At 43.3% G+C, this 10741-nt stretch overlaps 4 protein-coding genes across 5 annotated transcripts in view; 2 read left to right on the top strand and 2 right to left on the bottom strand.

Moving 5' to 3' along the window:
- LOC131886963 (RUN domain-containing protein 1-like) overlaps positions 1-5129 on the bottom strand; it is a gene marked incomplete in the record, with an annotated part of 7795 nt that extends 2666 nt beyond the window's left edge. The window contains 2 exon segments of one of the 2 annotated variants that reach the window (XM_059235441.1): positions 1376-1801; positions 4844-5129. In XM_059235441.1, coding sequence (XP_059091424.1) covers positions 1376-1801; positions 4844-4864 — 447 coding nt within the window. 2 annotated transcript variants of the gene reach the window in all.
- LOC131886962 (tRNA modification GTPase GTPBP3, mitochondrial-like) overlaps positions 1-10544 on the top strand; it is a 14721-nt gene extending 4177 nt beyond the window's left edge. Inside the window, 1 exon segment of the mRNA XM_059235439.1 lies at positions 9544-10544. Coding sequence (XP_059091422.1) covers positions 9544-10440 — 897 coding nt within the window. The 3' untranslated portion in view covers positions 10441-10544.
- LOC131886973 (hydroxyproline dehydrogenase-like) overlaps positions 5228-10741 on the bottom strand; it is an 11090-nt gene continuing 5576 nt past the window's right edge. The window contains exons 3-8 of the mRNA XM_059235457.1: positions 8270-8469; positions 8069-8189; positions 7067-7429; positions 6693-6813; positions 5662-5901; positions 5228-5591 (exon numbers count right to left, since the gene is read on the bottom strand). Coding sequence (XP_059091440.1) covers positions 5422-5591; positions 5662-5901; positions 6693-6813; positions 7067-7429; positions 8069-8189; positions 8270-8469 — 1215 coding nt within the window. The 3' untranslated portion in view covers positions 5228-5421. The remainder of the gene's footprint in view (positions 5592-5661; positions 5902-6692; positions 6814-7066; positions 7430-8068; positions 8190-8269; positions 8470-10741) is intronic.
- The window catches only part of LOC131886984 (anaphase-promoting complex subunit 13-like), a 3552-nt gene continuing 2391 nt past the window's right edge, over positions 9581-10741 (top strand). The window contains exons 1-2 of the mRNA XM_059235468.1: positions 9581-9721; positions 10578-10628. Of these exons, the coding sequence (XP_059091451.1) occupies positions 9710-9721; positions 10578-10628 (63 nt within the window). The 5' untranslated portion in view covers positions 9581-9709. The remainder of the gene's footprint in view (positions 9722-10577; positions 10629-10741) is intronic.

Raw genomic sequence — 10741 nt, 5'->3', positions numbered from 1 at the left:
ATTTCTTGATTTGAACACAGCATAACTTGTACCATAGCTTCCAGAGCACCTTCAAGCTCGGAACTTGAATTTAAAGGGTGTTGATGGCCGTATAATCGTACTTTTTGATAGGTGATTGAGCGCCATAATTAGGTATGACACGGATTATTTATTTTAGAACAGGCTATAGGTTAAAACTTATTATGGTTCCGATTCATTTATCACGTTACTAATTTCAAAATCCAAAATCGGTCAAACGGAATAACAAAAGACGCTTTGTTTTGATAAGCTCAATTTCGTCTTTCAAAAGGAGCTTGCCATAGTATAATTTGAGCAATAATTTGATCGAAAGTACATGAAAAGAAACATGTTCTGGTGGCCCGTCCTATTAAGCAATATCACATACCTCAAGCATTGGATGTTGTTTTTCATCTTCTGGCTGAACTCCCGATTTTCTGTCTCTATTTTCTTCCAAGTTGTTTTGGCTCTTCCTAATGAAGTTCGATGTGGGCTGAGGTGTCGAGAGACTTGGAATTCCCCTGAAGGCAAAATGTTCCAATTCCTTGAGGAGAATTTCCCTCTTGTCCGAAGGTGCCCCCACGACTTGTTGAAGGCGAAGTTGGACCTGTAAGAGCCAGATTCCACATTCAATTTATCACAATTTCCGAATCCAGAGGGTAAGAAGAGGTCCATAATGGCCCCTGCTAATCGCACTACACTGTTGATGGAGTTGTGATAAACAATGAATATTACAAAATGGGTTGCTTTCTGGTCCATTGGGAAATTAGCAAAATTACCAGGAAAGATGTAAGAACGTTCATACTACCATGGTCATACTGCCATGTAGTACATGTTAATATGTCTCTAGTATTCGTAGGGAAAATCTAGGCCTTGATCCTGTGGCAGGTTTCAAGTCAGGCTTGGACAAGTTGACGAATGTTCCCGATCAACACTACATTCAAGGGCTACACAGATCTGCCAACTCTAATTGGTTGATGGGTCAGATATTAGGTGGAAATAGATCTAACTAAGAATGATCAATTTTCCTTCTTGAACTTGCCCAAGCAAAAGGAAGTCCGAAAATGAAAATAAAAGAAACTCGCGTTTTTTTTGCTCTAAAGACAAATCACAGTGGACTGATAGGACCCTTTGCTTTCAGAAAGCAGTTGTTTGCCCTTGAACTACTCTTAGAAAGTTCCAAGTTCATTGGCTCATACAGTAATTCAGCAGGGCTGTCTGGCATCAATAGTTAATGATAGCTCCAATGTCAATGTTGCAGAGCTGTCTACAGGGGGATGACATAATTGATTTATGCGCCCTTTTGGTGAGACAGGCACACAAACAAGCACAAGTAAAAAAACGATCCTGAGTATGTGGAAAATCAAAATGCAAATACCTTGGCAAAGTGGGACGTCATGGACATCAACGAGTTGTTCAGCTCCTCTTGTTCTTCCTCCATTTCCTCAATTCTTCTTTTAAGTTCTTGGGAACACCCATCGCTACCATTAGCTTTGGAGAAATCCGCAAAATCATGCCTAAAGTGGGGGTTCTCGTTGTTTTTGAGCATGCCGCAAATTTGTCCAGACATCTCGTCTTCGTTTGCCGCTTGTCCCACGGGAGCTAATCGCTTGCCTTTGGGTGGAGCGCTGTCCTCGTCAGAGAAAAGGTCGTCGTAGTCGTCCTCGGATTGATATGTAGGCGTAGCAAAAGAAGGAGGCGAAGGCGGTGTGAGGGCATGGCTCATGATGGAAAGTTGAGAAGTGGGAGGTTGGATGTAGTGAGGCCGCGAAGGAGTCGAGTCAGAAGAAAAAGCTGGGGCCCCCTGAAAATGAAGCACATCCATGATACGTGACTAAGAAACCAGTTCCTTTGGGAGCCAATTGCTCTGTGAAGGGGAACTTGGTTCGTTTCATTGTTAGCTTTAGCTACTTTCAATTGGATTTTGTACACTCTGACAGATCCATTGTTTTGGCTGAGCGTTTGTGCGATCAGACCATTTCTTGTTCTGAAACTCGAACTCAGAGCTCCGTTGGTGCCTGAAACTGTAGCTTGAGAAGTCTCCACCTAATTACCAGGCCTTTCTAGGTATCTAAAATTAAAACCTTGAGGGGTAACAATGCGTGCAGCTTGGCTTTCTTTTTGAGCTTCCTTTATCTGGAAAAAAACAAACAAGCCTACGCAACTTTGGGAACAGAACATTGAATGGGAAGAATGTCTCAGTGGTTAGGTAATATTACCCTCATGGATTTGACGGTTATTTTGGTCAGTATCTGACAAGATATACACACATGGTTAATGTATATTCGGTTACACCAAACCACCAAAGCTAATTATGCTATCTAATGAATCCAAATACGGAACACTTATATCAGGAAAAATGGATCAGTGTCTTGATTTCTTGATCCTTAGGATGAAACGTGACTAAATCTTGGACCACTTAAATGTTTCACGTTTGTTCTTTTCAAACAAGTATATTTCTTTAGTGTCAATGAGGTGTCACTAGCCTAAATTGGCCTTACCAAGGCTTTTCTATGACAAACTTCTCGCTCAATATCTGGGCCCTCATCAAATATTTATCCTGAGCTAGATCTAACACGACACAATATCTCCTTTTTGACGTCAGAGCATGGAACCTTTTCATATTACTCAACGGAACAGATCACTCATGAGGCGTTTGATACCCAAAGATATATCTCAAAAAGGACATGGTCAGGAAACTTCAGAGCTTCCCTAAGTAAAACTTCGATTGAAAGTGAGCACATCCTGGAGACGCGGATTTCCTTGAAATGACCAATATGGATCAAAATCGACGGATCAAAACGATCAAGCCTTGCATTGAAGCGGCACTTAAATGTTGCATGTGAGGATAATTGAATTCTAGTAAATGCATTACCGGATGCTGTGTGTTTCGATAAGACCTGTTGTTTAACGTCGGCTCAAAAGCTACCGAAAGCTGACGTAGGGAGCATCGTTTCGGGACATGTTTGGCAGATTTCAAAGCTCAGACACTTGTCCAGAGCCAAGAGCCAGCCTTTACAAGCACATTTTTGAGTTCAATGTCTGGTCTTTCGATAGGCCTTTTCATGCGATCTATTGGCCTCTTTTGAATTGGAACTCAAGTGTTACTACAGATTTGCTTTGTCAACAAAGCATGATCGACATCGAGCAATCGAAAAATCCAAGGTCCCTCAAACTGTACCCGAAAAGACTTACTTGGTTGCTTCCTCTATCTCGTTGTCAATGCTTTTGGAATCAACCTTGTTGTTGCAGAATTCTGTTATCTCTTGGTTGGGTTGTTTGGCAAGATCCCAGCCAATTGTGCCACACTGAACCGACCTCCGTAGACGACAGCTCATTCGTTTCGCAGAGAAACCAATTCTGTGTATGGCGAGAGGCGAAACTAATGTAATTGAGGGTCAAGATGCTCCCTCCTTCACGAGAGCCTCGCAACTGCATGGAATTGATGAACCACCACTAGTCCGAGAGATTCAAGTGGTGAAATGCGGGCACGCTCACCTTGCTTCACTGTTTCGTCCTCCGTCGAAGTTCGAGGCCAACCAAGCTCTCACTCACTCACTCACTCTCTTTCTCTCTTTCTCTGTGTGTCAGGCGAGCCAAACTAGCAAGCAGAAGATCTGATCTGAGTTCACTCGAGACGAGGACGAGGAGGAGAGGACATTTTTCATCCTTGGTGTGCTAGGTTTACCACCCCCACATTCCAATCGAATGGACCGTTGGAACACACGGGGGTACGGACGAGATAGGAGGTTGGCATGGACCGACGTTTTCAGGGATGCCTGGGATCTTATGTGGAACATTGGATGAATGGTCTCCACGATAGGATTAGGTGGGTGCGGTGCACAAAAAAAATGCATCAGAGTCTCGGGATATCTTACAGTTTTAATTTCAATCCATTTAATCCGGATTGATATGTATTTTTAATACGTCGTAGTGTATCGAACCATATGATGTAAGCTTAATAAATACTTGATTAGCATTGAGGAAACGTCCAGTCCAAAGCATTACAACTAAGGCGAGTCTTCATTGCCTTGGTTAAATTTTTATCAGCTAGAGACGAGATGCAGTCAATTACTGACAAAGAATACCAAGCTCTCAATCAATGTTTCAAAACGCACAGTAACTTGCGGAATATCAAACACTCAATACAATGCAAAAGTGTCGGAAAAAGAGCACCAAAATGTGAGGCCTTGCAGAGGCTTGCCATACTAGCAACCCTGCTAGTATAGTGTAAAAGAGCCTTTCTCTGCGTTTCGCTGCTTTAAACTGAAAGGCCATGAACTACGCGAGCCTTGAGGAAGAAAGAAAAAAGGAAGCACGAAAGAGAGAAAGCTGCGACGAGTTTTATGCATGAGTAAACGGCCCTCGGAGTGATGACGTCATGCCGACCGTTCTAGATGTGGAACTGCCAAAGAAAAACAGACTGAGAAAACGAAGATGGAAAACAGATGGGAATTGGCAGGTTCATTTCAAAACCCGTTGTCCGTGATTCCATTCATATATATGCATTGAGTTTCCAATAGAGAATGAGTTCATAGTAATGGAGGTTAAACTGAGGCGAAGAGAACCTTCCACTTCTTTTGTCGGTTTTTTTTTTCGTTTTTCACACAAAGTATTGGTTGGATATTCGTTCGTTTGTTGTCTCTAGCTCCCTTTGGGTTTTCTCGTCTGATCATGCTTCTTTGGATTAGATACAAAACCCAAGGATGCGTGGGTTTGATTCATTCCGAGTAAAGAAAAAAAAATCTCTCAAACCCAAGTAGTCATGGCGAAAAGTTCAAATGTCTAAGTTTGGCTTACCAAACAAATAAACCTGACTGACACAGTGAAGAGATTCAATACTCACAATCGGCCCTTGGCGATGCATTTCTTTCGATGATTTGCCACCCCTTTTCTTAAACCTAGTGCACGACACTAATTATGGCTTTAGGAAGGCTGTTCCGAGTACTGGTCCACTCCTTCTCGACAACTGAAGTGTTCTCAGGCAGTCTGTAAATACCGATTATGGAAGCCAAGAGCACATGTGTTTGTTTCCGTATTTAGTTTCAATTCCTCTGTCTCTAGAACCCCGAGGACTACTTCTCATTATTAACACTTGAAGCACCATCTACACCTACAGTTCTTATCAAAAACAGATCCTCCTCATCACCATGCTCATACCATAACAACCGAGACTCAAGGCCAAAATAGACTTGAAGGAAAGCGTTCTTGCCAACATACTGTACATAAGTACACGAACAGCGTCAATTCTTCTCTCTTAATGGACACATAAAAGGTGCAATCAAGGATCAATTGCCATTTGTCTTGAACAGCTCGACGGAACAATGGATCTCATGTGCCAAGGAAATTCATATATTTTGTTCATCAAGGCTGAGAGAGAATTGGACATCATGGCTCCTTCAAACCTTTTTTCGCTTCCTCCTCTTAATCCAATATGTTCATTCTCCGCCTGAGTTCGGCACTCAAAAGGGCTCTCTCCTTCCGGGCTCCAGACAAAACCACTCGATTCTCGGCAGCTCGTCGCGAAAGGTAAGGCAAGACTTCAAGAAGGGGACCATATGGCACCGATTTGTACACAATATGGCCAGAATTAGCTAGAAACGAATTAAGATGGACTGTTGCGGAAGGATGGAGGAGCTGTTTTCCAACCTGGGTTGAACTTACCCAGAGGCATTGAAATCTGTTCGCCCATGCCGTAAATTTGTCCAAACACAACGGAACCGGTTGTTTTCAGTCCCTTTTGGGTGATCATTTCCGAGGCCCTAGACACACTGGTCTCGTTATGAGAGGCCACCACCAAATAACCAGCTGGGTCTTGACTGATATACTCGATCATATGGGCAATGACTTGGTCGTACTTGGTGTTGGTGTCTTCGTAACTTTGACACACGGGTGAAGGTCGTCCTGTGAAATAAAGGATACCTAAAGATTATCGAAACAGTTGTTTTTGTGATCCCGGATCCTTGCAGTGCTCGGAATTGTCGTGACGCACGAAAACATATGGCATGGCGTGGGGCATCAATTTGAGGAATTTTCATTGCATTTTGTAGAGAGACCAAATTAGCTAACCTTGTTCCACCATTTCAATATGTTTTAATTAGCAACATTCTGATTGAAGTTGCGGCACGCAGGTCAAAGGTTTGGAGGTTAGACAATGACCGATCTTCGAACAAAAAAGCATCACAATATACCATTTGAAACAGGGGAAAATGCTCTTTAAATTGGGTCGTCAAGAATGTTGGCCACATAACGCAATCATGGTTGATAGTATGGGCTTTGTTCATTGTGGGCACAAAGTTGGACAATGGTTGTGGATATTTAGAAAAAAAGGGCTCTTTCAATTCCAAAAAGATCACTGTAAATGGTCTCTTCTTCCTCAATTTGTGAGATGTTGAAGGTGTTGGCTCCCTAAGGAGCTCAAGGAACTGGAGGAAATACGAGAAGAAAACGTGCTGGACTAGATTGATAATGAATTGGAGGGGATGGTACTAAGCTTGGTTCCACTCGGAACTATTTTTAGTTGGGGCTCTTATAGCCATCGATATTTGCCCCATTCCATACTAAATCAAGGCCAAAACCAAGCTATCCTTGAATGACAATGACCCAGGTGCACCCCGGAAATTTGAACCCCCCAGCTTCTATGTACTTGTTGGATGACTCCTCAATTGTCCAATACTCATTCCAGAAATGTTCACCTTGTTCTTTGGCCATTTTCCGCTCCTTTTCCATGTAAGCACCTCGTACAATTTTGGCTCCAAAGTGCCCCTTCCTTGTCAGGATTAAGGACTTATCCTTTTGGATGGACTCATAAGCATCCTGAAAAGGGCCCTTAAGTTGTGAGGAAATGTTCCTGTCTGCTGCCCACGCCTGGGACTGCATCGTAATACTGTGTAACATGAAGTTTAATGTATATTGTAATACTCTGGGGGCACGGACTGTCAACACCTCATTTTGACGGTGGAATTCCAGGAAAAATAAGAATTAATGGTTTTAGCCAGGCTCTACTAGTAACGATGTGGATGGGAGGGAATCCTGGGAAATGAAAAATGATATATAATGCTTTGGGTACCTTCAAGTAGCATTGGTAGGTATTTGAAACAATGGCTGATGTAGTATTGAACTCCTGCATCATTGTCAGGGCGACGGCTGAAATCCCCGGGTTCATGTAAGTGTATTCAGCATCCACAAGCAGGTTCAATCCCAATTTTCGGGCCATGACGCCCAATGTTTTGACCCTAATTAATCCCCGACGAAGTTGAGAGGTCTCTTGAGCTGAGAGGTCATTTATTTGCCCTTCAGTCACACACGACGTGATGTCATTGACCTCTTTTCGCGTGTCCGTCTCGTATCCGACATTCATTGCCGCGGAAAGTCGGGATACTAAGGCCTCCATTGAGTAAGTTCCTCTTGATAGGAGAACGGAGAGTTTTACCTAAAAAGAACCAACACACGGATCTTTCTCCATTTTGCAGCAAGCACTCAAGTCTGTATTCTATATACATGCGGGAAAAGGCATAGGTGCATAGCGTTTTTCAAACACGCAACATCTTTCAGATATTGGGGCATTTGGTATTGTTTCTTATAGTTGTGACCACCAAGTCATTCTGTTTTAGTTTTGTCTATCATTTGCAGAGACGTGATTGATAGGCCAAAGTACAACCATCACTTTCCATCACCAATGGATATGAAGCCAGCATGAAAAATGCATAATAAAAAAATGAAATAAATAAATGCTAAAAGTCGGACGAGAGAAGGAGTGCCTCTGGCCATCCAGAAAAAAAACCAAGGAGTTTCAGGTCATGTGGTAAGCGGTTAGAAAGTCTTTTTAGCTAGATTTACCTCGTTGCGTGTTTTGCTCTCTCCTTGTACAACTAGAAGCTTGTTGAATTTTATTTTGACAGTATTATCACCCTTTCTTCCTCCTCAGTCTAATTATAGAGCTACCAATGATGAAGCTCAGACGGAGAAGGCCGTGAATCTCAAACCTTTTTTGGTTTGATCGCAAACCAAACTGGTCACTCATTTCCCTTGCTTTTGGTCATTCGCCTTGAATCTGAAAGTGCACATTTACCACTAAATCCGCAGGCATAAAGGCCGTGACTTTGAATTGCAAATTCGGTATTTCCGTTCCTGTTCGAGCCATGATGGAACCCGTTTCCATAATGTAGGCCAAGTTTCGATCGTACTTCTCTCTAAAAGCATGAACAAAGCCAGGTATATTAATAGCGCGTAATGGCGTCTAATGGAGATGGAGACTTTTGGTGTTCTCAACTCATTAAGCTGGTCGGCCTCGCCCGCGTCCTCCTCTTGGACTGGACACACCATGAGTCGCAGTCCAGCCGAGGTCAGTTTGTGGGCGGTGTGCCTGAGCTCCTCTTCTGAGTCTCCTCCCACGAATTGCCCATAAAACGTGGGCTTTAGAACCATCGATAATCCTCGAGTACCCATCAAGCTCGATGCTTGTCGCATTATCTGGAAAAATACGATATTGGAAACAACTAAGCTAATCAAAACGAACGACTTGGTGGCTTTCACATGAGCGACGCAACATACATCTGTCTCATTCAAATTCTGGCTCCATGAAGAGTAATTTTGGTGTCTACGAGACATTTTCTCGATCCAACTTTGAGACAATATTTGAGTTTCACTAAAGAGAAAAGGTTGTTATCAGATTTGATAAGTGTTATGCACCGTCCCAAGTCCGTTTTTGCACCTCGAGCTTTGCAGAGTATTGTTCGAGGTGAATAGACCAACAATTGTGCAGCCAATGGGCTTTTTTTATGCTTCTAGTGCGTACCAAAAGAAGGTGAGAAAGTTTTGACAATCATCAAATGCATTTGAGTGTTTCCGCTCAAACTCACTCCGTTCCATCTGGCATTTTGACTGTGCCTAGATATGATTGAAACGCTTTTCTTGAGAAACGAATGTCAAGGCATAATGCAACGACTACTTCACCAATCACTCCCACATTCCGTGTGAATGCGGTACCTTGATTTGATTCCAAGTAGTATCAAATCAGAGGAGGAAAATGAGCCCTATTTCATTGAAAATGCCCCGTTTTGTCGACTGACTTCGAAACTGACCAGGATTCTCAAGCCTAATCCTCCCCGAGCCTTCTTGTTTTTTTTTTTCAAATACCATCAAAAATGTGAAAAGCCGGATCGCAGATTTCCTTTTAAAAAGATAACCTTGACAGTCGTGACAAACAAAACTTGACTCTTCGTTTTTAGGAAGAGTACAAGAGGTTGCGTTATAAGGAAGTGTCCTACTCCGTTTAAATTGGCTGTATGTAGATTCCGAGACCGAGAAGTTGTTTTCAGGCTGACCACTATCAACTACAAAGTTTGAAATTGATCTCCAACTTCTAGCATTTGCTCATCGTTTGTAATTGAAATATCTGGCTAATGTCAACCCAGCGTAAAAAAATAGTAACATTATAGGAAAAGATCACATGTCTCAAATTTTCTTCCCGTGTTCAAATATAATTAATTTCCAACTCTTCCGTGACTTCAGAGTAAATCTAACTAGTCACACTCGCCCTTTCAGATCACCAAAGAAGGATTGGATATCTCACATCAACACTCTTCGTTCCCGACAAGAGATCAAAAGTCCAGTCCGTTTTCCCGGCCATCCTCCTCTAACCCAGGTAGTAGCCCTCTACCCTCTACCCGTGAATACCTGGTGATCCCAAATCCAGCCGCTCTCGCTCTCCATGGACAGTCAGGTAGTGTTCTAGCTCCTCCTCCTCCTCCTCATCATCATCATCATCATCATTCACCTGGTCCTCCTCTCCCTTCTCCTCTCTCTCTCTCTCTACTTCAATTTGATTTGTCCGCGCTTCATCCATTCATTCATCATCAATTCATCATGTTATCGAGCTCGACCCCGGCGCCCGTGATCCGCCCCAAAACGTCCATCTTGGACAAATCCTTGAGTCGGGGCAAGCAGGAGGTGTCTTTGAGCGCCTTCGCCCTGCTCTTCTCGGAAATGGTCCAATACTGTCAGAGCCGGAGTTCCACCGTGCCCGAATTGCAGCAGAAGCTCCATGAGATCGGATTCCAAGTGGGGGCTCGGATTTTGGATCTCTTATTTGTGCGGGATCGAGCCGCTCGACGGGAAATCAAGCTCTTGAACGTGTTGCTTATGGTCAAATCCACCTTGTGGAAGGCCTTGTTCGCCAAGGAAGCCGATAAATTGGAGCGGGCCAATGATGACGACAAGACGTACTACATCATTGAGAAGGAGCCCCTGGTTAATCGGTTCATCTCCGTACCCAAGGACAAGGGCAGCTTGAATTGTGCCGCTTATACGGCCGGTATCATCGAGGCTGTGCTGGATGGCTGCAATTTCCCGGCCAAGGTCACGGCTCATTGGCACAATGGAACCACGTTTATGGTGAAATTTGATGAGCGGGTCATCGCGCGGGACAAACAGATCGACTGATGAATCAACCCCACCCACATTCCATATACCATTATTTGATGCTTCTGTGTCGTGTGCATGTGACGATATTGATTGATTGCGGCAATAAATCTCAAACACACTCATCTCGAGCCTGGCCTTTCTTTGTTTTGTTCCAGGTTCAAATCGACGGAAGGCTCGTGGATATTGTGGATGATGCCTGGAAAAAGGTGAGTTGCTCATAACTGGAATTCAAGACGAAACTGAATTGGGCAATGGTTTTTTTTTTTTTTTGAGTAGGAGAAATTGCCCGAAGAGGACATTGCCGTACCTTTGAATGAAC

Source organism: Tigriopus californicus, chromosome 9 (genome assembly GCF_007210705.1).
Source record: "Tigriopus californicus strain San Diego chromosome 9, Tcal_SD_v2.1, whole genome shotgun sequence".
NCBI lineage: Eukaryota > Metazoa > Arthropoda > Copepoda > Harpacticoida > Harpacticidae > Tigriopus > Tigriopus californicus.
The sequence above is the reverse complement of the archived record's forward strand: the minus strand, read 5'-3'. Positions and strand labels throughout refer to the sequence as shown.